Source organism: Haliotis rufescens, unplaced genomic scaffold (assembly GCF_023055435.1).
Source record: "Haliotis rufescens isolate VD_foot unplaced genomic scaffold, xgHalRufe1.0.p SCAF_8, whole genome shotgun sequence".
NCBI classification, from domain to species: domain Eukaryota; kingdom Metazoa; phylum Mollusca; class Gastropoda; order Lepetellida; family Haliotidae; genus Haliotis; species Haliotis rufescens.
In genome coordinates this window covers 26,224,175-26,251,445 of record NW_025964372.1, presented here as the reverse complement: position 1 = coordinate 26,251,445, position 27,271 = coordinate 26,224,175, and the positions used below count along the sequence as shown (strand labels likewise).

The 27,271-nt window shown below is 43.5% G+C and overlaps 1 protein-coding gene across 1 annotated transcript in view; it reads left to right on the top strand.

Moving 5' to 3' along the window:
- Window positions 1–4,349: 4,349 nt before the first annotated feature.
- LOC124143444 overlaps window positions 4,350–27,271 on the top strand; it is a 36,879-nt gene continuing 13,957 nt past the window's right edge. The window contains exons 1-8 of the mRNA XM_048389755.1: window positions 4,350–4,938; window positions 6,536–6,815; window positions 8,281–8,838; window positions 10,575–10,669; window positions 12,413–12,641; window positions 13,353–13,913; window positions 14,996–15,088; window positions 15,732–16,391. Of these exons, the coding sequence (XP_048245712.1) occupies window positions 4,690–4,938; window positions 6,536–6,815; window positions 8,281–8,838; window positions 10,575–10,669; window positions 12,413–12,641; window positions 13,353–13,913; window positions 14,996–15,088; window positions 15,732–16,391 (2,725 nt within the window). The 5' untranslated portion in view covers window positions 4,350–4,689. The remainder of the gene's footprint in view (window positions 4,939–6,535; window positions 6,816–8,280; window positions 8,839–10,574; window positions 10,670–12,412; window positions 12,642–13,352; window positions 13,914–14,995; window positions 15,089–15,731; window positions 16,392–27,271) is intronic.

Sequence of the window (27,271 nt, the reverse complement as noted above, 5' to 3'; positions counted from 1 at the left end):
TAACATTTCTAAGGCATTAATTAGAGTAGACCACTTGAGTGCAGGGGTGCGTGAAACAGTGTGCACACTAAAACAACAACTTGTGTAGGCACTTGTCACTGTAGGCATTTGTCACTGTAGGCATTAGTAGACCTAACCTCCTTCCAGACCTCCTTCTATTAGTTACACACGCCATTTGTCACACACCTTAAACAATATAGGATAGGGATGACTGCACGGCTGATCACATTGGTGTTAGAATAGAGTGACCAAGGCAGAACAACACAACACCAGATTGTTTAAAACGTATGTATAATTACGAATTGAGCACTATTTCAAGTTTCATTATATTAAATAATAATATAAAGTGACAAACAACTGCTACTTTAAGCCATTTTGCATATATAATTGTCTATTGGTTGTCTCTCTCAACGAAGTTTAAGCAGATGATCAATGGTATCCAGGTACTGCATTAGTGCATTAATTTTGTTTCCTGTTGAAGCTGGTCTTTTAGGCGTTTGATGTTAGTTTCCAGTTCTCTGTAGACACGCTTCTGTCTAGGTGGGGGCTGCCAGTTTCGCCTTGTCCACAGCCTTCATATTGAATGACCATGATGCATCTGTAGACTGCCTTTTTTTCTTTCTGACGGGGGCACGGGTGGCCCAGTCGTCTAAGGCGCCGCGATTCTCTGTGCAGAGTTGCGTCCCTTGGGCACGCCAGAAACCTATGATTTTGGGTTCGAATCCCGGTTCGCCCCGATTTCTAGGTTTGTCAGCACCATACCCGTGCTCGTGGGTTTCACCGAAGTGGTAAACGTCTGAGACCTGCATCACTTCGGGCTTTCCTCCCACATTAAGCTGACACGCCGTGATATAACTGGAATACTGTTATAAGCGGCGTTAAACCCACCTCACTCACTCTTTCTGACACTGGCATGTTGTTCTACTCCTGGCATGTTCAAGTACCAAAGAATATGTGTGAGCATGGCTTTACTCCGCTTTAAGCAGTATTCCAGCAAAATCACGGCGGGGGACACCAGAAATGGGCTTCGCACTTCGTAAGCATGTGGGGAATCGAACCCGGGTCTTCGGCGTCACCTCTTGGCAACCCTACCGCCGCTACCCAAGAATGACTAAAATGAGTGCAAACAGATTTCAAAATTCAAGAGGAAATCTAACTATGAGCAAGTAGGTGACCCTACATTAATTACCATAATATTGTACCATGTGTCGTCTTTATCTTCAGGTGCGGTCGGGTCGCCTAGTGGTGAAAGTGTTCGCTCGTCACGTTGAAGACCCGGGTTCGATTCCCGACATGGGCACCATGTGTGAAGCCCATTTCTGGTGTCCCCCGCCGTTATATTGCTGGAATGTTACTAAAAGCGGCGTAAAATAATACTCACTCACTCTTAGAATATGTGTTTTTGTCCAACACTCATGTTCATATAATTAACAGATGGCTCCTCGACAACACCTAAAACCACCCATTTCAGCACAGTTAAACACCGAACACACAAGCGCGCCCACACACATATGAACACAACTGAAAAAGGGTCATTACAATTTCTAAAAGTTTGGTTCATTTCTTAAATCATACATACCCTTTTCCCACCTTGTCCTTTGGTGAAGCGAGTTTAATCCGATATAGCATTATTTTACATTCAAGTGACATCAAATTGTTGTGCCAGCAATATTCACCCAAACCTATTACATCTGTCGATGATGGGCGTATTCCCAGAGACACAGAGGGTAACTATCGGTACAAGCATACGTTTGATCGTCATCTCGAAGATCTGAGTTCGATTCCCCCTATTGGTACAGCGTGTGAAGCCTATTTCCGATGCCCCTCCGTGAAGTTTCTTGACTCTTAATAAAAGTGGCTTGCTGACGTGGTGGATGCATGTCATCGTATCCCAATTGCGTAGATCGATGCTCTTGATGTCAATCACTAGATTGTCTGGTCCAAATTCGATTATTTACAGACCGCCGTCATATAGCTGGAATATTGCTCAGTGCGGCGTTAAACAACAAACAAAACAAACAAAAAACATATTATAATCTCAGTAAACTTCACATGGGATTTCCGTTCATTTATGACAAAATGTCCCGAACCACTGAAGATAGAAATGTAACTACATATATGTTCACCAAGTTCAGTAACACATGATGCTGACCCTTATGGAGGTTTTCCCGAGGTACCACATTTGCGACGCTCTACTTTCAACTCTCAGGGGCACGGGTGGCCCAGTTGTCTAAGGCGTCGCAATTCGCTGTGCAGAGTTGCGTCCCTTTGGCACGCCAGGAACCTATGATTGTGGGTTCGAATCCCGGTTCGCCCCGATTATGTTTCTAGGTTTGTCAGCACCATACCTATGCTCGTGGGTTTCACCGAAGTGGTAAACGTCGAAGACCTGCATCACTTCGGGCTTTCCTCCCACATTAAGCTGACACGCCGTGATATGACTGGAATACTGTTAAAAGCGGCGTTAAACGCAACTCACTCACTACTCAACTTTCGTTGCAACGGCAACGGTTTCATGTTTGATCAATGCCGTTCATCTCAAAAGAAAACTAGATTAGATTTCGGTTCTTCTGACAAAGTAAACATCATTGTTCAATAAGATCTAGCAGATCTAATATTTTGCACTGAATTTTAATAAAATCAAATTAAAATCAAATTAAATATCTTTAAAAAATAACAGTACCATAAGCATTACTGTACAAGAATACAAATCTTAACTATGCGTTATACTGTTTTCCCGGTTACCCCGGTAACCGCGATAACACCAGAATTTTAAATCGCCCTAACATTGCGAGTGTAAACGGTAGTAATGCCAAACAATGTTTATACAATGATACGATTCAAGCCGATTGAATTCAGCAAGTTTCCAGCCTTGTAAGAGCGCAGGACAACCGGTAGGTGTTGACAAATCTTGATAAATTACACGGTGGCTGACGTACAGCTCACACCAGTGGCACATGATAAAACGTATTCATTTAGGCGATAAGAACTTATTTATTAGATTTTCATTAAAAAAGTTTTTAAAATGTGAGACGTGAGGCAGTTACATGTTACAAGAAAATTTCAAACAATCTGGTCACCTGTGAACACACCGCCGGCATATAGCTGGAGAGAGAGTGAGAGAGGATGGTTTTACGCCGCTTTTAGCAATATTCCAGCAATATCACGGCGGGGGACACCAGAAATGGGCTTCACACATTGTACCCATGTCGGGAATCGAACCCGGGTCTTCGGCGTGACGAGCGAACGTTTTAACCACTAGGCTACCCGACCGCCCCCATATAGCTGGAATATTGCTGAGTGAAGCGTTAAACAACAAACAAACAAACAAACAAATAACATGAACTGTCGATGGTTGAGATAAACATGAAGTATAAATGTTTTGTAGGACTATGTATATGCAGTATGTCATCAGGTAAAGAAAGAAGACGACACATATAATGATGTTCTTTTCTTTTAGGTATCTGGGGACAATACAATTATGATAGACGGGATGATTGGTAGTGTTTGTTTGTTTGTTAATTTATTGTTTAACGCCCCACACAACAATTCCTGCTGTAAATACAGTAAACTACGTTTATAACGAACACGCTTATAATGAACTGACTGATAAAACGAACTTATTTTTTAGTCCCAGACTATATGTTGTATATATGCTGTATATATGCTTATAACGAACTACGGTTATTGCGAACTAAAATTAGTGGCCCTTTGAGTTCGTTATAACCGTAGTTTACTGTAAATCGACTCTGGACCAGACAATCCAGCGATTGACAATATGAGCATCGATCTACGCTTGGTGGGTTGGTTTGTTGTTTAACGCCGCACTCAGCAATATTCCAGCTATATGACAGCGGTCTGTAAATAATCGAGTCTGGACCAGACAACCAAGTGATTAATATCATAAGCATCGACCCGTGCAATTGGGATCGATGATATGCATTAACCAAGTCAGCGAGCCTGACCACCCGATCCCGTTAGTCGCCTTTTTACGACAAGCATAGTCACCTTTTACGGCAAGCATGGGTTGCTGAAGACCTATTCTACCCCGGATCTTCACGGGTCTCGATCGACGCAAATGGGATACGATATGAGATCCCGTTAGTCACCTATCACGACAAGCATTGGCCTGAAGACCAATTCTAACCCGGATGTTCACAGGTGTAGTTGGTAAATCTAAGAATTAATATACAATGGCCTTATATACCAGCTGCATTGTTAAAGGTGATACCATATCTATGCTAAAACGAAATGCATCACTGTGACCATATGCATCTATCTATAATATTTGCCGTGTAAATAAATAGGTTGACCTCTTTATGGAGCGATATACACGAAGTATGTGATTTCAGCGAACAGGAATGCACCCGGAGACGGACCCCAAAAGGGCGCCGTGCCAAAGACAATTGTCGTTGCCAGGAACACTGCCTGCAGTTCATGTCAGTTTATTCCAACGCAGAACACCATACCTGGCAAGCCGGATACAAAGAACTTTAAAAGCTGTGTTGTTCTGAAGAAGGTGAATACTCAGCTGGACAAGTTCAAACACTGATTTTAAACTGATAACAAGGAAGAGTTGTCATTCACATTGTGCACTGTGGGGCGTGAAACGGTACAACATAGATCGTGACAGAGGCATCAACCAGAAGACGCGGGGACTCTTATTTCAACTTGAACCATTCGAGGAATATGTTAAATATGAAATTCGGAATAGGGTTATTTTTTGTATTTTTTGCAGCTGTAAGGTGTCAGAGAGATCGGACCCGAGAGAATGGTACGTATGGGTCTGATGTCGTCGAGGGCGTGATGAGTGCACTGCGAGACGCATGCATTTTCCCCGATGATAAGCTGTTTCTGAGACGAATTGCCTACGTCGAGTCCAAAGATGGCGCCAGCCCTAAAACATACCGTGATGGGTATAACGGGGGGATATGGCAGGTAGGTTAATAAGGATAATAATGTGTGTACTTATACTGTGATAAGTCTCTGAAAGGCATTTTGAAGTGATACACATAAGGAAGAGAATTTATGGATGTCAACGTCTCTTTAATGAGGAACACAACGTTTTTATGTAAGTGAGTGAGTTAATATTTAACGTCACATCGGCAAATTTTCAGCCATATCGTGACGAGCGGAGTATATGTGTATTCCTTCGTCAGGTAAATATATGCTATGAGGCAGAGAATATATATATATGTACCTGTAAGAACTCTTGTTGTTCTTACAGGTACATATATATATATATATGTTCTCCATACAGGTATGGGGTTGACAAACCTAAATACATAATCGGGGCGAACCGGGATTCGAACCCACAATAATAGGTTTCTGGCGTGCCCAAGGGACGCAACTCTGCACAGCGAATCGCGGCGCCTTAGACGACTGGGCCACCCGTGCCCCCGGATCCGTAAAGACTAGAGTCAATTGATCAAACTGTTTCACTGTGACAAGTCAGAGACATACGTAGGAGTCTCTTACCTTTTTTGTTTGTTTGCTTGTTTGTTGTTTAACGCTGCACTCAGCAATATTCCAGCTATATGACGGCGGTCTGTAAAATAATCGAGTCTGGACCAGACAATCCAGTGATTGACATCATGAGCATCGATCCACGCAACTGGGATCGATGACATGTATCAACCAAGTCAGCGAGCCTGACCACCCGATCCCGTTAGTCGCCTTTTACGACAAGCATAGACGCCTTTTACGGCAAGCATGGGTTGCTGAAGACCTATTCTACCCCGGGATCTTCATGGGTCTCTCTTACCTTTAGAAAATGGAATTACTGGTAAACGTCTCAGATCCAAAACCCTTTGCACTACACAACACCGACAGGTATCATCAATGGAATCGTTTTCAAAGCGGCGTGAAACTCACGTTACTCATTTGAGTTTAGAAATCAAAGCGCATTGGAGTGTATGCTGCAGTTTCATTATTAGGACAAGTTTAGTAAATGGGATTGTGTATGAATACCTTTCTTGATAAGTATCATTTTTTCTCAATCCCAAATTTCCAAATCGTGAAATTCAGTTTGGCGAAAGGGATACCACATTAATTAAATAATAAGTTTTGCAGTATGATCACTTTTTATCAGAACAACCGTAAAGTAAGGATATTCAGTTGATATAAAAATTAAGAAATTCTGACCGGAATCTTGTATGGGTCAATCGTTTGTTACACAAGAGGCGACTAACGGGATCGGGTGGTCAGGCGCGATGACTTGGTTGATGCATGTCATCGTGTCCAAATTGCGTAGATCGATGCTCATGATGTCAATCACTGGAGTGTCTGGTCCAGACTCGATTATTTACAGACCGCTGTCATATAGCTACAATATTGCTGAGTGCGGCGTAAAACAACAAATAAACAATACAATCATCACGGGGACACCAAAATGAGTTTCACACACCGATCCCGTGATGGAATTGATCTCGGCTCCTGTGCCCCACGAGCAAACGCTTTAACTACTAGGCTACCCAACAGGACCTTTAACACTACACACATTGTGAATGTAGGCATTATGCTTCCGTTATTTCAGGTTGACGAAACAATGTTCAATGAAACAAAGACCAAGATGGGAAAGTCATTTTATGCAACGGTCACAAACAAGCTTGGCATTGATTGGTCAAACGTGACCTGGTCTGACCTCCGCAAACCCCTGTATTCCGGCCTTGCGGCTGCCATGTACCTCCTGGGCAAAGGAGCGCCTTGGCTTATCCCGTCCGCCATCGATGAACAAGAACAGTATTGGAAATCTCACTACAAACCCACAGGAACAAACGGAACATTTGTCCCCCTTTCGAAAGAACTTGATTTAGGTAGGAACAAAGCAATTGATCATTTAGTCTGAATAAAAATATATTAGCCGAAACTACAGTTAACTACGGTTATAACGAACTCAAAGGGACTAATAATTTTAGTTCGTTATAACCGTAGTTCGTTATAAGCATATATACAGCATAACTACAGCAAATAGTCGGGACAAAAAGTAAGTTCGTTATATCCGTCAGTTCGTTATAAGCGTGTTCGTTATAACCGTAGTTTACTGTATTTCCATATTCGTGTTGTACCTGCAGCTGCTTACACGGAAATAACGCTAAAGCATTGACGTTGTGTGTGTTTTAATGAATGCTTGAATTTCCAAGGATGTCAAGACAATTGAGTTTAATTTAATACCCCTTTGACCAGTATCACGGTAGGTCAGCGGAATGTTGGCGGAAAGCTCTTAGTGATGCATGTAACATTGCAAGTTCTGTACCAAAGTATAAAATGTTAAATGAAGCCCTATTCCTGAGCAGAGAAGCAACCCGTGACGATCCGGGGTAGAATAGGTCTTCAGTGACCCGTGCTTACCGTAAGAGGCGACTATGCTTGTGGCAAGAGGCGACAAACGGTATCGGGTGGTTGATGCATGTCATCGTATCCCAATTGCTCATGATAGAATAGGTCTTCAGCAACCCATGCTTGCCGTAAAAAGGCAACTAACGGGATCGGGTGGCCAGGCTCGCTGACTTGGTTGATGCATGTCATCCATCCCAATCGCGTGGATCGATGCTCATGATATTAATCACTGGATTGTCTGGTCCAGACTCGATTATTTACAGACCGCCGTTATATAGCTGGAATATTGCTGAGTGTGGCGTTAAACAACAAACAACAACAACAACAAACTCATGATGTCAATCACTGGATTGTCTGGTCCAGACTCGATTATTTACAGACGTCATATAGATGGAATATTGCTGAGTCCGCGTTAAACAACAAACCACACACACACACACACACACACTCACACACACACAAACACACACACAGAACAAAAAAAACAAAAAAACCAACAACAAACAAATGCCTGATCGATGGCCGAAAAAAAAGAAACTTCCCAACCAGGGGTTTGTGTACTTTTACCGAAATGCGAGCCCTTGAGACATAGAGGATGGTGTTGAAGCCGCCTGTGCTGTATGAGTGAGTTTGGTTTAACGCCTGAAATATTATGGTTGGTTAGTTGTCTAACGCCGCACTCAGCAATGTTCCAGCTATATGACGGCGGTCTGTAAATAATCGAGTCTGGACCAGACAATCCAGTGATTGATATCATGGGCATCGATCCACCCAATTGGGATCGATGACATGCATGAACCAAGTCAGCGAGCCTGACCACCCGATCCCGTTAGTCGCCTTTTACGACAAGCATAGTCACCTTTTACGGCAAGCATGGGTTGCTGAAGAACTATTCTACCCCGGAATCTTCACGGGTCTAAAATATTATGATTTGTTGTGCAGGTTGCCACAAGGACGAGCAAGTAGATCTTCTCTTCCTCATCGACACGACCCCGAACGCCGTGTTTGACTCGGGTCATATCACCACGTTTATGAAGAATTACATCCAATCTCTTCACATTGACCATGACCACGCCCAGATTGCAGTGGAGAGTTACGGCGCTGACCCCAAAGTGGACATCCCGTTGGGCTCCTATTCGACCAAGCAGAGCCTGTTGAACACCATCAGCGCTTTGACCATCAACCAAGGGACAGCCAATTTACCCAAGGCTCTCCAGTTGGCATCAGGAGTCTTCATGTCAAACAAAGGTTCTCGCACTAACGCTGCCAAGACAATCATTCTGTTTTCTAGCACTCCAATGAACATGTCTTATGAGGGTATCTTGGCATCAATTACACTGAAGAACCAGGGCGTGTCTATATACACTGTGGGGACGGGGCTCAATAGTGCCGCGCTGGGCCAGATTGCCAGTGCACCTGCCTGTGCCCACACCTACACCGTGGCTGACTTTAGAAGACTTGAGGCCTTGCACCCATATGTTGCTCGAACATCGTGTAGAGGTGAGGTTCTCTGTATTGTGTTGTTTTATATATATTTTACAGTATTTCAATGTCCTTTCATACCAGCAGAAAAAGTGAGTGAGTGAGTTGGGGTTAACACCGGTTCGAACAGTAAGTAAACTACGGTTATAACGAACTGAAAGGGACCACTAATTTTAATTCGTTATAACCGTAGTTCATTATAAGCATATGCACAACATCTATACAGAAAATGGACGGTACCGAGTAACAGTTCGTTATATCCGTCAGTTCGTTATAAGCGGTTCGTTATAAACGTAGTTTACTTATTCCAGTTATATCAAGGCGTGTCAGCTTAATGTGGGAGGAAAGCCCGAAGTGATGCAGGTCTCAGATGTTTACCACTTCGGTGAAACCCACGAGCACGTATATGACAAACCAAGAAACATAATCTGTGTCAACAGGGATTCGAACCTACAATCATAGGTTTTGGGGGTACCCAAGGGACGCAACTCTGGACAGCGAATTGCGGTGCCTCATACGACTGAGCCGTGAAGATCCGGGGTAGAATAGGTCTTCAGCAACCCATGCTTGCTGTAAAAGGCAACTATGCTTGTCGTAAAAGGCGATTAACGGGATCGGGTGGTCAGGCTCGCTGACTTGGTTGAAGCATGTCATCAATCCCAATTGTGTGGATCGATGCTCTTGATATCAATCACTGGATTGTCTGGTCCAGACTCGATTATTTACAGAACGCCGTCATATAGCTGGAATATTGCTGAGTGCGGCGTTAAACAACCAACCAACCAACCAACCAGCTGAGACAGCCTTGCCAACTGAATCCTGGAACCTTGATCAAACAACATTTGATCTGACATGAAGACAGCAAAATCTGGAGCTGCTGGAATATTGCTTTTGGAATATCAGACGTTTACCACTTTGGTGAAACCTGCGAGCACGGGTATGGTACTGATAACCCTAAAGACATAAACGGTACGAACCGGGATTCGAACCCGCAATTATAGGTTTCTGCCGTGCCCAAGGAGCGGACCTCTGCATAGCGGCGCCTTAAACATCTGGCCAACCTGCCCCCGGAAAGAGTAAGTGAGCGATCTCGAATTACCCGCCCTTCATCACCTAATTTGATTTGCTAGGCTACTAAGTCTAACGGACCAATCAGAATGCGAGTTACAAACCAGCCTCAATGTGGGATTGGCGATGTCAACAACATGGTCGCCAGTCCTATTGATTACGATAGAGACTGACACGAAAGCCCTCAAGGGCGGGTAATTTAAGAACCATGGGTGAGGTGAGGTGAAATGGGGTTTAACGTCGCGTCCAAGATTATTGCACTTATATAGCGACGTGCATGTACGTGTGTGTGTGTGTGTGTGTGTGTGTGTGTGTGTGTGTATGTGGCTGCTTGTACTAGTCCGAACTGATGCCGATATATATTGCTAGCCCACTGAGATACCATGCCGCAGTTTAACACGAATGCCCCACTCAGACACAGTATACTGACTCCGAGCCGACCAGTCCTTGTTTTAGCCCCTTAAAGCCGAGCGCCAGACAGGGTAACAACAAGTTCAAACTTTTAACGTCTTTTGGTATAACGCGGCCGGGGATCGAATCCCGGACCTACCGCTCTCTGGGTGGACGCTCTACCACTAGACCACGGAGGCGGTCTAAGAACCCCGGGAATGGAACCAGGGGGATGCGAGCCCTGGAGATGAAGAGGATGGGGTGTGTTACTAACAGTCATGTTTTGGATGTTGCAGTGGCGGTCGGGCTACAGCCTGGTGAATACAAATACCCCTGTGGCTCGAATGTGTTAGTTCGAGTACAAAGCAGCTCGGTTGGGGCTACAGTGAAGGTAAATACGAGGATAATCGTTTCGGATACAATACCACATTGTCAACTTGATATTGTATTGATATTATATTTGAAAACTTCGGCGTTGTATGAAGTGAACTCCGTTAAAGTCCGTTTTATTCTGGTTTGAATACATGTACACACATGCATACACACACACACACATACATACATACATACATACATACATACATACATACATACATACATACATACATACATACATGTACGAGTCTGGACCAGACAATCCAGTGATTGACAACACGAGCATCCATCCACGTAATTGGAATACGATGACATGCATCAACAAGGTCTGCGAGCCTGACCACCCGATCCCGTTAGTCGCCTCTTACGACAAGCACAGTCGTCTTTTACGGCAAGCATGGGTTGCTGAAGACCTATTCTACCCCGGATCTTCATGGGTATGTAAGACAAGCAGTCCACGATGACACATCCTGGCTCGATTATTTACAGACCGCCGTCATATAGCTGGAATATTGCTGAGTGCGGCGTAAAACAACAAACCAATAAACGTCACAACCACATGGTTCATCGATCGGATACAACGAAGGAATCTAAACGTGTCATATCCCGACTGATGGAACGAAATCGGCAAAACGGGTGGGCAGGATCGACATGTACGCTTGAGAAACAGATTCATTTCTGCACCAGAACGTCAGGGCTGCCACAGGAATCCGACGTCAACGATACGAAAAAAGGTTCACAACTGCTGATCTGAAATCAAGACGTCCTTTCTGAGGAAGGCGTCGAACTGTGGCACACAGATGCCTCAGACAACAGTGAGCACAGCAGTTTGGAGGTCGTCAACGGCGGCATTTGAGATACACCATGTTTTCTGATGAATCGAGGTACTGTTTACGCTTTACAGATGGTAGACAACGTGTTTGGAATGATGATCGTGCAAGGGAACATGACCGGTCAATGTTATGTGGACCAAATTGAACGTCCAGTGATCACCCTCTTTGCCCAGCGCGTAGGTCATGATGAGGACGAGTTCCAGGATCATAACTCACGAGACACGTGAAGATCCGGGGAAGAACAGGTCTTCAAGCAACCCATGCTTGCCGTAAAAGGCGACTATGCTTGTCGTAAAAGGCGACTAACGGGATCGGGTGGTCAGACTCGCTGACTTGGTTGATGCACGACAGCAATCCCATTTGCGTGGATTGATGCCCATAATGTCAATCACTGGATTGTCTGGTCCAGACTCGATTATTTACAGACCGCCGTCATATAGCTGGAATATTGCTGAGTGCGGCGTTAAACGACAAACCAACCAACCATAACTCACGTCCTCACAGAGCTCGTCTTACAGTCGACTTTCGGAGACAGCAAGGTGTCACAACAATGCCTTGGGCAGAAGAATATCCAGACATGTCACCGATTGAATTCCTTTGGGTGTTCTGGGCCGAAGGGTTCTCAACCGACCTCAGCGTTGCCAGAATTTGCAACAGCTTTGGCAGGCCTTACAAGAAGAATGGCAAAGGATACTACGGAAGAGAACCCAGCGTATGATATCCAGTATGCGCAGAACATGTGCTTGCATCGATGCTCACGGGGCATTACCAGATATTGACGTTACCACGAAGATTGAATTCTACATCGTCATTTCTTTACATATCATTTCTGAATAATTTGGGGGTTCACTTAAATATTGTTTCTCGTATATATTTATTGCACGGAAATACTTGGTTAATAATCTCATTTTTCACTTAATTTGCAGGTACATGTGACAAACGGAACGGCAGAAGTCTTTGGCAGCTACGTTAGTACTCAACCAAGCAAAGATCTAAATGACGTCAACCACACTGTTACACCAACACAGTCCGTCTCCATCTTCATCCGAGACCAGAGACCTTTGACCCTGGCTGTCAACACAGAACACCGCCATCTTGCGTCTTGCTATGGAGACATTAAGATCACCGTGGATCCTTCTGTTTCAAAGAGGACAGGTGAGGACGACATTGAATAGTAATCCGATCTAGGAGATTCGGATGTGTCGAAGTCCTATATGTCGAATATTGCTTATTACAATCCCCATTCAAATACTTAACCGGACCCCCGTGAAGAACCGTGTTAGAATTGAACTTTCGGCAAGCCATGCTTGTCGTAAGATGCTACTAACGGGAAAGGTGAAGGAGGTCCAGATGTGGCGAAGTCCTTTTTGTCGAGGTGCGGTCGGGTAGCCCAGTGGATAAAGCGTTCGCTCGTCACGCCGAAGACCCGGGTTCGACTCCCGACATGGGTACAATGTGTGAAGCCCATTTCTGGTGTCCCCCGCCATGATATTGCTGGAAGATTGCTAAAAGGGCGTAAACGCATACTCACACTCCTTTTTGTCGAATTTTGCTTATTTAATCCACATCCTAATACCTAAACGGCCCCGTGAGAATCCGGGTTATAATTGATCTCCAGCAAACCGTCGTAAAAGGCGTCTAAAGGTACCGGGTTGTCCGTGGCCATCGTAACCCAACTGCGTCACCGAAAGTAATTTAATTAATAACGTCATTGCCATTTGGATCAAATGAACCGTGTCCTATTGAGTTCGTCAAGCTGAGTGCATGAGTTGTCGTATATGGAGAGTTATATATGCTCACGTAGCAATGACTAACACTATGCCAGAGTAAAACTAAACGCAGTGAACATGTATTCTATTTTTACAGAATGCCAGGATAAAACCCCTGATATTATCCTTCTACTCGATTCGTCAAAGAATAAATCAGAAAGTGACTTCCAAAATATGAAAGAATTCGCCTCAAGATTTGCCAATCAGTTCAAGATCGGCGCAGATGCTGCCCAGATAGGCTTAGTGACATATGCAGACAAGGCCTCCAACAGATTCTGGCTCAACACCTTCAATACACAGGAGTCACTTCAACGCGCCATCCGCATCCAGGCTCTCTACGGGAACAAGTCCAACTTAGCAGTGGCTCTGAAGTATATTCGGGAAGAGGCGTTGCAACCCATTAATGGAGAAAGGCAACATTCGAGTAAGGTTCTTGTGGTCGTGACTGGAAGTCCGGCACAGAATGCGGTGGAGCTTCTGCGAGAAGCTCATTTAATCCAAAACGAAGGCGTGAGGGTCGTTGTGGTTGCGGTCGGAGAAGCGGCTAAGGATCCCATCATTCAAGGGACAGCGTCTGGTCTGGTGCACCTCCAGAAACTCTCAGGATATAGCGACCTGCCCGGGGCTGCTGGCAAAGCAGTGGTGGAGAGCTGTGGAGGTTAGTAGTGAGCGGGTTGATTAGTTTGATAGGTTGGTTAGGTGTGCTGATTGATTGATTGATTGATTGGGTGGGTCTGTTGGTTGGTAGATTGATTCGTTGGGTTGGCAAGTTGGTTGGTTAGGTGGACTGATTGATTGATTGGGTGGGTTGGTTGGTTGGTTGGTTAGGGGGACTGATTGATTGGATGCGTCGGTTGATTGGATGGGTCTGTTGGTTGGTAGATTGATTGGGTGGGTTGGCCAGTTTGTTGGTTAGGTGGGCTGATTGATTGATTGGGTGGGTTGGTTGGTTAGGGGGACTGATTGATTGGTTGCATCGGTTGATTAGGTTGGTCTGTTGGTTGGTAGACTGATTCGGTGGGTTGGCCATTTGGTTGGTTAGGTGAACTGATTGATTGATTGGGTGGATTGGTTGGTTAGGGGGACTGATTGATTGGATGCGTCGGTTGATTGGGTGGGTCTATTGGTTGGTAGATTGATTCGGTGGGTTGGCCATTTGGTTGGTTAGGTGGACTGATTGATTGGATGCGTCGGTTGATTGAGTGGTCTGCTGTTTAGTAGATTGATTGATTGAGTGGTTTGGTTGGTTAGGTGGACTGAATGATTGGGTAAGACGGTTGATTAGGTGAGTCTGTTGTTTGGTAGATTGATTGATTGGGTTGGCTGATTATGTAGGCTGATTGTTGGGGAGGGATGATTAATTGGGTGGATTCATTGATTGAGGAGGGAGGGGGTGCGGGTGGGGTGGGGCTGGGGTGGTGTCGTTTGAAAGGAAGGAGTGATTGATTGGGTGGGTAGGTTGAATAGGAGGGATGGTTGGTTTGGGTGGGATTTTTGGCTTGGTAGTTGACGGTGAATGAGGTGTATGGTTGAGTGAATGAGTGGAGTATGGAATTGGTGAGTATGGGTTCATTAAAAGAATAAGTGAAGATGGATTGACATTAAATTTAGCAATATTACGTCTGGTGCATAAGCAACATTAAAATACAATAAACATTTGAAAAATCAACTGGAAACAGGCCGAAAACCGTGGAAATATATAAATTTACCTAACTGATTATTCGGATATTCTCCTTTCAGATGTACAACTTGTCTGTATGGAGAACGGACTACAGAGAAACTGCCGCATTGAAGATTTGCTGGCGAGTCAGTTTGCGTCCTTAATTGTCCCAGGTAATGATACTGATCGGAAAAGCCTGTTTTGAGACACCTTGTTAGTCCGAAAACCTCTGTCTTCCGGGCGATTACTGTTTAGAACAGCTAAATATATATACGGGGACACTAACTACGAGCGACATCACCCTGTCCATGATCATAAGAAATGTCTGGCAATACACCGAACACACCCAAAGCAAGTGTCCACTATCTAATGAGGATAATATCAGATGTTCACGGAAAGGTATCGATGCTGTGGAAATGTCCTTCACAAGTCTACTATAATAGTTTCGGAAAGCTTTACTAAGAGACCTACCCTTTGATATTCCGGAGGGAGGAAGAGGAAGAAGGGGTGGTTGGGGGGGGGGGGGGGGGGGGGGGGGAGGTGTTTGCTTTGATTATTTTTTCAGGAAAACCATGAGCTTAAATTTATTTTTTTTCAAAACTGCACCTTGCAATTATCTGGGACAATTTCTGTTTTTGATAGAATCCGAGAGCTGTAAAAATATCCAAAAATATCCAGTCTCCGAAGAAAATCTCAGCCGACTAATGATGACCAGACGGTGGCATGTTTCCACAGTGGCCTTGGTCGTTGCTCATGACATCAACCACTAGACTATTGCTTCAGCGTACATAACATAAACTACTACTAATGTTTCAGAACATGGCTCAATCCCTAACAGCCCGTGCAGTATTCGCCTACCAGTCCCTCTGCCAATTCAGAGATTCCCTCACCCGACGGACAAGGACAAGTTCATCCTCTGTGACAACCACGGGCAGAGCTACCTTGTTCTTTGTCCTCTCGGAGAAGTCTTTAATGCAGTAATAACAGAGTGCGAACTTCCAACATCTCCCCGACCAAGCACTTCTCCCACGCTAACATCCGGTGCACCCTTCATGACGCTTCCAGCAGCATCACCTTCAACCCCATCCTCAACAGCAACATTGCCGTCTTCATCTAACCCTTGCTCTGGGGAGACCATCTCTCAAGGTCTGTACTTCCATCCGTACATCCCCGACCCCCACAAATTCATCCACTGCACCGGTATGCCCAATGCTTCCAATCTGGAATCTTGTCCAGCGATGAAGATCTGGCGACAGGCGATCGTACAATGTGAAAATGAGTACCTCACGGATGAAATGGGTAAAGCAATCACGTCTCTGCCTAACCCTTGCATGTCTGGCACCCCAGGGTTCTTCCCACACCCGTTCGACAAGAACTCCTACATCCAGTGTGATGCTTGGGGGGAGGGGTTCCTCAAGAAGTGCCAGTCTGGCCTGGTGTTTGTACCAGTGCAGGACACGTGTGAGCGACAGCCGAGTATCTAGACGATAACCTATGGAACGAGGTGAAACAGATGTCAATATCATGTTCTGGACATAGGGCTGATCTTAAGACTTCTTAATTTATTATTTGGTTTACGGATTTTGTTTCAGCAAACTATGGTGATGATTGCCCAAAATATAAAATGTTCAAAAACGAAAACAGCCCTCTTAAGAAGTGCTTTGTCTTTTCTTAGAAATATTGTTGGTCGGTGTATTAAAAAAAACAATAACATGAAGCGTATTTTTTTTTACTATAGTCAAAGGGTTACTTCCCTTACAGTATCGAATAACTGATTTTTTTCTCAGGATTGGAATTTTAGAAAATCAAATCACGCAGTTTCTAATTTCATCCATTATTTGTGAGTTGTTTGGATCCGTAAACCAAGTGATTGAGAGCCTTACGACTGATACAATGTTAGATATGAGATGGGACGAGATGATTGTTTTGACGAATATATATATAATATACTGATGATGTATCATAATTTGTGTATGGAATTAAAGGTTACTAACTGCATGGCAGTATTGTGTCTCATCACATTATTATGTATAACGCCCTCTTATTTTTATCACTGGACGATTGTTGTGTGAGTAAAGACAAAGTCATCGATATGTATTAAGCACTTTGCCCTAAGATTTGTTTAAGATCTCCGAGCTTCACCATAGAGGTTTGTAAATAATCGAATCTGGACAAAACAATTCAAAGGTTGATATCATGAGCAACGTCTAGTCAGGGAACGATGACGCGCACCTCATCGTTCCTTTCCATCCGATCCAGGTTAGATCCCTCTAACGACAAGCGATGGAGAGTTGAGGACTATTCTAAGCCTAAGTTCCTAAGGTTTGTTTGTTTGTTGTTTAACGCCGCACTCAGCAAATCGTGTCTGGACCAGACAGTCCAGAGATTGACACCATGAGCATCGATCTACGCAACTGGAATACGATGACATGTATCAACCAAGTCTGTCCATCCGATCCCGTCAGTCGCCTCTTACGACAAGCATAGGTTGTTGAAGACCAATCTTAAGCCGGATCCTCACGGGTAATGTATGTTAAGTAATCAGCTGAATTTACATTATTGTCGCATGTTTATAACCGTAGTTTAACTTACAGGAAATACAGTTAAATTCAACTTAGCAGGATCTACGTTTTCCCCATCATTTATCATGACAGAACAATTTCACGATAAAAGTGAGTTCCAAGCGGGATTCAAACCCAAGTTGTTCGCGAAGGCTAACGAATGTAGTCTTCTGCCATGACGACATGGAAGAATTTTGTGGAATTAATGGCCCTGTCACACGTATAGCAGTAACGTATGGCGACGTGTGAGAATGTTTGCCAAAACGCAGGCTACGCTGAAACACGCTATGGATAAGTAAGGTGTAAGGTGTATACTTTAAAAGCACCCTGGTATACGTTGTAGTACGCCGAGACTTAAAACATATTTGTGCATGCACAAAATTTTCGGCGTATGGGAACGTATGAACCTTTTACATATCTAGACTGCTCTCGCTTTTCGTGGTAGTTTGATGAATGGGTGTACACTACTAGTTATACTACCGCGGGGCCCGTTTAAGGCACCTTTCCCCTACGCTGAGCGCGTAAGTAACACGTTACTCATACGCTGGGCATACGCTGGGCATACGTTGAACACGCCAGACACACGCTGGCAATACGCTTTTATACGCTGTCATAATTTATGTATAAGTCAGTGATACGCTACTTACTTGTTAGACATACGTTACATATACGGTGAACTCGCTATGTTTTCGCTATGGATACGCCAAAATCATGGTTTTTCGATGAAAGCTCGACGTTTGACGGCGTACTGTCTTTTACACGCTCGGTGCAAGTTACTCTAAAACGTTGTCGTACGTGTGACGGGGCCATTACAATATGGTATAAATAGTACAACCAGGAAATCAAATGTGTATGACAGTGCAGTAGGGAAAGCTGCTGGTTTAGTTAAGGACGTTGTTCTTCCTGAAAGAGTTAAATTTCGCCTTGAAGTTTAGGGAGTAAAAATAAATAATCTCCTGCCAAATCGATATATTCGTACAATCTTAAGGAAGATAATATATGGATGTCAACTTCTTTATTATGAGTTAGTTAGTTTCCACCTTTTGTTATCTTATTAATTTTGTTGTCCTTACATGTACATATATATGCTCTCTGCCTCATGGCATTCATTCACCCGATGAAGGAGTAAGCATATACCCCGAAACGTTGTGTTCCTCATAATAAAGAGGTTGAAATCCATATATTCTCTTCCTTATGTGAATCACTTCTAAATGCCTTTCAAAGACTCGATCTTATACATGTTGTACATCGATTGCATAGTGAAGATCAGCATATAGAAAATACTTGGAGGAATAATACTGAAAAATAAATACACACAATTCAAATTTAACATACTGCATTCAATTATTCCGTGTAATGTATACCTCGATCAGATACGTGTAATGGATAGTAGTTTGTGTGAATTTGGGTGAAGTGTAGATGCCATAAAGCATTTTCTATTTATTGCCAAAAAGTTTTGCCCTTTTGGTTGGATTTGTTAGCTGCATTTTACATTTTTGTTTCTGGTCTTCTTTGAATGAATGTTGACCATGGTTTAGATAGGTTAGATCACTCGGATCCGATGTTTTGTTGTTGAAATTGTATGGTTTTTTTACATCAGACCATAGGGCAGACCTATAGGTAACAACGGGTCACTCTACTTACACACAGATAGCGTGTCTGTCCCTGTGGATATGTGGGCGAGTCTTCTCCGTCGTTCCTTCATATTCCGTTCTCAACCAGAGCGCTACGAATGTGTCACCCGGTTAAAAAAGATCTTCACGGGTCACTCTACTTACACACAGATAGCGTGTCAGTCCTGGTGTATATGTACGCAGAGTCTTCTCCGTCGTTCCTTCATATTCCGTTCTCAACCAGAGCGCTACGAATGTGTCACCCGGTTAAAAAAGATCTTCACGGGTCACTCTACTTACACACAGATAGCGTGTCAGTCCTGGTGTATATGTACGCAGAGTCTTCTCCGTCGTTCCTTCATATTCCGTTCTCAACCAGAGCGCTACGAATGTGTCACCCGGTTAAAAAAGATCTTCACGGGTCACTCTACTTACACACAGATAGCGTGTCAGTCCTGGTGTATATGTACGCAGAGTCTTCTCCGTCGTTCCTTCATATTCCGTTCTCAACCAGAGCGCTACGAATGTGTCACCCGGTTAAAAAAGATCTTCACGGGTCACTCTACTTACACACAGATAGCGTGTCAGTCCTGGTGTATATGTACGCAGAGTCTTCTCCGTCGTTCCTTCATATTCCGTTCTCAACCAGAGCGCTACGAATGTGTCACCCGGTTAAAAAAGATCTTCACGGGTCACTCTACTTACACACAGATAGCGTGTCAGTCCTGGTGTATATGTACGCAGAGTCTTCTCCGTCGTTCCTTCATATTCCGTTCTCAACCAGAGCGCTACGAATGTGTCACCCGGTTAAAAAAGATCTTCACGGGTCACTCTACTTACACACAGATAGCGTGTCAGTCCTGGTGTATATGTACGCAGAGTCTTCTCCGTCGTTCCTTCATATTCCGTTCTCAACCAGAGCGCTACGAATGTGTCACCCGGTTAAAAAAGATCTTCACGGGTCACTCTACTTACACACAGATAGCGTGTCAGTCCTGGTGTATATGTACGCAGAGTCTTCTCCGTCGTTCCTTCATATTCCGTTCTCAACCAGAGCGCTACGAATGTGTCACCCGGTTAAAAAAGATCTTCAAACACATACAGGTTCTTGGAAAGTTTACTCTGAGTCTTTTCTTTGTGACATTGAATAATGATTTGCCATTTTATTCGATAAAGAAGAGGTTGTGAGAATTAGAAGGACACCAACTAGATCTGTATTATTTTAGAAAACGTTTCGAAATCGATGTGGAGGTTATTAAATGTGTTCATCGGATTCGCATTAGACTTTATTCATTTCAACACTTGCATCTTTTGGGCGTATCACAATTTTTTGGTATTGTTGTGTGGCAAAAATGTTGGTGTTAGCGGTTTTCAGTACGTAATTGTTTCTGATGTTGAAATGTGACCATGGATTTCTAAAAGTTTATGGTCGACATGTGGAGTACGAAAGACTAATGGTGTCACTTAAATTCTCGTAAATTCTAATGTTTTCTCGTTATTTCAAGTTTATTTCAAAAACACGAAATTTCGAATGTTTGAGATAAGCTTGGAATAACGAGAAAATAATAATAATAGCGAGAGAAAAATCGAAGCAGCGAGAAAATATTTGAATTTACGTGTTTCTGAGATAAACTTGACATATAAATTACGACAAAATAGTTGAAATAACGAGAGAGAGAGAAAAATAGAAATACTCGAACTGTCTAGAAAATAATCGAAATTACGAAAATATAATCGAAGTAACGAAAAAAAACTCGAAATTTCGAGAAAACGAACAAATTATTGAAATAACGAGAAATTTCGATTAAAAAATATATATATCCTACCAAAGAGGCTTCGGCAGTGGAGGACATTTCAAAATTGGATCAGGCATCATTATGTCCGATGTAATTCCCTATTTTGACTTGTACCATATTATGTTCCAGTGTTTGTTTAGGTGACTTGCCTTTGCATGTGTTTGTGACGGGTGCCATTGATGGGGCAGGATACGCTCTCCTATTCGCGAACACCTGGTGTCATCTCTATTTGATAGTAATTTTCATTAACGCATGCTTATATCCATATAAACACATGATATAGCAGGAAACGTACAATCGACTCTGCTTTTTGCAGAGATTTCTTGTGAATATGGAAAGTGGTTTTTTTTTCGATTTTATTATTATTCTTAAAAGGGACATATTCTGCTCAGGTAATTGACTTGTTTAGCGTTTAAAGTTCGGCCTTTTCACTCATTTAGTGGTGAACTGAAATAGGGTTTATCGTCGCGTCCAAGATTATTGGACTTATATAGCGAGGTGCATGGTGTGTGCGTGCGTGCGTGCGTGCGTGCGTGCGTGCGTGCGTGCGTGCGTGCATGTGTGTGTGTGTGTGTCGTCTGGGCTAATGTAGATTTTATGATGCTAGCCCACAGAGATACCATGCCGCAGTTTAACATAAATACCCTACTAATACACAGTATACTGACTCCGAGCCGATCAGTCCTTGTTGTAGCCCCTTTATGTCGAGCGCCAGCCAGCGAAACAACAAGTACCATCTTTTACCGTCTTTTGGTGTGACGCGACCGGGGATCGAACCCCCGACCTTCCGCTCTGCGGGTGGACGCTCAACCGCTAGACCACAGAGGCGGTCGTCACTCATTTAGAGTGAGTGAGTAAGGTTTTTACGCCGCTTTTAGCAATATTCCAGCAATACCACGGCGGGGGACATCAGAACACCCATTAAGAAGATTCACTGTTCTTTAAGTGCAAAGCTTACCAGAAAAGGTTGTTACAATTGATATGAACTGTCCGATAATTTCATAACAATATTTCTTATTTAATTCAATTATATTAACTTAAATATATTTCAAGTCAGCCAAAATAGACCTTTAATAGACGTCTTGTCTGTAAGCTCAGCAGGGTCGGGTCAACGAGTATTGTGAGCAAAGTTTACAAAACTGAACGAAAGTGTTTCAGTGTAAATCCACATTTCGCTTTGCCTGAACCCGTGTACATGACGTAGGTAGAAGGTAACATGTTGGTCTGGTTTTAGCCTGTGACTCTGTTCAATGTGTGTCTGCTTGAATTGGCCGTGTCACCCTAAAAATATATATAATTAAAAGAATTAAGCGAGGATGCATACAAAGATAACGTTTTGAGAGGGGATACGGGGTAAAGTCTTTCCTTAACAAATAACTCTACAAAAGTTACCTCCCTTTATAGAACATAAACTGCTTCGTGTCCTGTCTCAAGTAACCATTAATGCAGACGAGAAAGTTTGAGGAGGGAAAAGTTGGATTTACGCCGCTACGAACAGTGATCATAATCGATATGCACATACTTCATTAATGCATGAGTTGTCATTGATACCTCCTCATAAAAACAATTCCTGTCAGGATGGAATACTCACTGGTTATCCGCCTCTCATGTGCCTACTGCATATCTTTATATCATGCCTACAACTGCCTGCTGCCTATGATTTCCAGCTGCCTTTTACTGTCTACTACCTATCACTGTCTAGTACCTATCCCCGTCTACTGCCTATCACCGTCTACTACCTTTCACTGTCTACTGCCTATCGCCGTCTACTGCATATCACTGTCTACTACCTATCACTGTCTAGTACCTATCCCCGTCTACTGCCTATCACTGTCTACTACCTATCACTGTCTACTGCCTATCACTGTCTACAACGTAATGCTGTCTATTACCTATTACTGTCTCCTGCCTATAACTGTCTACTGCCTATCACTGTCTACTGTCTATTACTGTCTACTACCTATCACTGTCTACCACCTATTATTGTCTACTGTCTATCACTGTCTACTGCCTATCACTGTCTTCTACCTATCACTGTCTGCTGCCTATCACTGTCTACTACCTCTCACTGTCTAGTACCTATCCCCGTCTACTGCCTATCACTGTCTACAACGTAATACTGTCTACTACCTATTACTGTCTCCTACCTGTAACTGTCTACTGTCTATTACTGTCTACCACCTATCACTGTCTACCACCTATTACTGTCTACTGTCTATCACTGTCTACTGCCTATCACTGTCTACAACGTCATACTGTCTACTACCTATTACTGTCTACCACCTATCACTGTCTACTGCCTTTTACTGTCTACTGCCAATCTCTGTCTACTGCCTATTACTGTCTACTACCTATCACTGTCTACTGCCTATCACTGTCTATTGCATATCACTCTCTACTGCCTATCACCCTCTACTGCCTATCACTGTCTACTGCCTATCACTGTCTGCTGCTGTCATTGTCTACTCCCTATCACTGTCTACTGCCTATCATTGTCTACTACCTAACACTGTCTACTACCTGTCATATCCAACTGAATACTACCTATCACTGTCTACTACATATCACTGTCTACTAGCTAACACCTAATGTTTACTTCGTCGACTGCCTATCATTTTCTGCTGACTGGTATGGTCTACTGCTTATCATACGCGTGGGGATTCCCTTTCAGAAGTCCACCCCAGCAACCGCCTCAAGGCTCACGAGGCGACTTCATGCATGGGGCTCGGTGACTTTGATTTCGTGTCATTGTACTCAGCCGGCTTGGGACGCCCAGTATTTTTATAATCACTGGATCGTTAACTTTGCTCCGGATTTCATTTTTGTTTGCTTTTGTTTGTCTGTTGTTTAACGCCGCACTCAGCAGTATTCCAGCTATATGACGGAGGTCTGTAAATAATCGAGTCTGGACCAGGTTTATATCATGAGCATCGATCCACGTAATTGGGATACGATGACATGCATCAACCAGGTCAGCGAGCCTGACCACCCGATCCCGTTAGTCGCCTCTTAAGACAAGCATAGTCATCTTTTTACGGCAAGCATGGGTTGCTGAAGACCTATTCTCCCCCGGATGTTCATTATATACAGGCTGTCGTCATACAGCTGGATTAAAGTGAGGCTTGAAACTACTAATACATAAACAAAACAACCGTTAAATTAACGTCACCCGATAGAGCTTTAGTCCATACATATACCATGTTCGCCATCTATTATGTGTTTTGCGTTTAACCAGCTTTCTAAAGATACCCTTGTGTCCACCTTATTATAAATAGAGTGTCCAGGAATACCAACATTCGAAAATATACGAGATCTCGCGTAATTTTACTTCTTTTTTACACATTTTACTTTTACACATACTGTATGTATATTAGTGACAGCCAATTGAACGTGATTGGGGTCCAAATGGACACAGAAATGGTAAAGAACGACAACCGAGCAGTCATCAAGTTTTTTACTTTAGAGCTGAGTACACCCCACAAATTTCATGACCGCATGTCACAAGTGTATGGGGATAAGTGCCCTAGCTATTCCACTGTTAAACGTTGGGCAGCTATGTTTAAGGCTGGGAGAACAAGACTTGATGATGACGCTAGGTTTGGACGTCCCTCAACTTCAATCAATGAAGATGCAGTCAAAATAACTTGGGACGTCCAGCATACTTATCATCACTGGATTGTTTGGTCCAGATCTGATTATATAGATAGTCATAGAGATGGAATATTGCTGAGTAAGGCGTAGCCTTGTGTCTATCTCATTGTAAATGGAGTGTTCAGGAACACCCTCACTCGAAACCACACGGGATCTCGCGTAATTTAACTTTGATGCTACTGGGTTTGGCTGAGATGAAGACAGACGGAAATATAGATGCTTGCTTGATGTGCTCCCAACCCTCTATGTCAATAGGTCGGGCAGTTTCGTATTATCAGCTGACCTGCCGAGAGGACTGGGCTGATCCCTGTTTTATTATCATGCCTGCAGGAGCTGGTACTGACGCTATGTTAAGGAGGAGTACGTGGGTGTACATAGCAAAGAAAGCATTGCACATGAGAAGGTGAAAATGTCCATTTTGTATGAAAAATACTTCTATGATAAATGATCGTATTGCGCATGGCATTGTGATACAGTGAGACATACTCTAGCTTCGTGATGGGGGCACGGGTGGCCGAGTCGTCTAAGGCGCCGCGATTCGCTGTGCATAGTTGCATCCCTTGGGCACGCCAGAAACCTATGATTGTGGGTTCGAATCCCGGTTCGCCCCGATTATGTTTCTAGGTTTGTCAGCACCATACCCGTGCTCGTGGGTTTCACCGAAGTGGTAAACGTCTGTGACCTGCATCACTTCGGGCTTTCCTCCCACATTAAGCTGACACGCCGTAATATAACTGGAATACTGTTAAAAGCGGCGTAAAATCCAACTCACTCACTCACTTGCTTCGTGATAACTTGTGTCCATTCCGGGACACGCCACAACTATCGCCCGTGTATGCGTTTCGGCAATGCTAGAACTATTCAAATATGATAGCACGTGTTTAAAGTTGACTCTAACCATTGGGACGTGATGACACGTGTTTAAGAAAACTGTAACTGTTGAGTAGAGATAACACGTGTTTGAGGTGAACTGTAACTATTCATTCGTAAATTACACGTGTTTAAGATGAACTGAAGCTTTTGAGTTTTGATTACACATATTTATACGTACACTGCAACTATTGAGTCGTGATAACACTGTAATTAAAGTTAGCCACGTGTTTGAAGTGAGCTGTAACTATTTGAGGCGTGATAAAATGTGTTTTAGATAAACCTTAACTATTTTAGGTGTAATTAGTACCTAACTAAGGCATAGCACTTCACCTCACTCACAAAACTTTCATACACTCCCACACATGCTCACGCCATTACTTACTAATCAACTTATATTCATACGCGCAAGCGCGCAAGCATGCACGCACATACAAACATATATACTAATGCAAACACTATCTCTCACAAACTCACACACACATTAAAACATGAAAGATCTCGCTCAAACTCTCTCACACACACACACATTCACACACATGATCTCTGTCGAACTCACCCTCACGCACACAGAGGTTTTCACCCAAACTTACTAACACACACATTCCCACTAACAAGATCTAAGTGAAACACCCATTCACACACCCATACAGGAACTCTCTCACTCACACATATTCACACACAGAGGATCCCACTAAAGCCCTCTCTCTCTCACACACACACACTCATATACAAAGCATCTCACTCAAACTAACATTCACACACCGACACACGATATCACTCAAACTCACTCACACATAGGATCCCACACACTCACACACACACACATTCACACACACAAGATCTCCCTCAAACTCACATTCACACACCCGTAGAGGAACTCACGCAGACTCACACATACACACATTCATACACAGAGGATCTTACTCAAACTCTCACACACACAAGCATTCACACACACACAAGATCTCAAACAAACTCACATTCGCACACCCATACAGGAACTCCCTCAGACTCACATTCACACACCCGTAGAGGAACTCACGCAGACTCACACACACACATTAATACACAGAGGATCTTACTCAAACTCACTCACACACACACTCTCTCACACACACACACACATTCACACACCCGTAGAACTCACTCAGACTCACAAACACACTCTCTCCCTCTCTCTCACACACACACACACATATTCACACACACACATACACAAGATCTCACTCAAACTCACATCCACACACCCATATGGGAACTCACTCAGACTCACTCACATACACACACACTCATACACAGAGGATCTCACTTAAGCTCACTCACGCGCACACATTCACACACACACACACACACACACACACACACACACACACATTCATACACAGAGGATCTCACTCAAACTCACTCACACGCATTCACAATAACAAGATCTCACTCAAACCCACACTCACACACCGACACACGAACTCACCCAAGTTTACTCGAGGCTTTAAACCTGACCTCATCCTGAACAACAAATTTGACTCCAGTTTAACTTAACACCCAAGTTCACCCGAGACTTTACACTTGACCTCATACAGAACTACAAACTTGACTTCAAACTTCACTCTTGACTTCGCAATTGACTTTACACCCAAGTTCACCCGAGACTTTACACTTGACCTCATACAGAACTACAAACTTGACCTCATACTTCACTCTCGACTTCACGTTCGACTTTACTTTTCACACTTTACTTCACACGTATCTTAATGCACTTTGATCATTAATCGAACAGAAGCTTGTTTTTGTGTTACAGTTTCAGCCTGTTTGTAAATTTGACGGCATATTAGTCAAATATTAAATCTGACATGAGTTGGGTT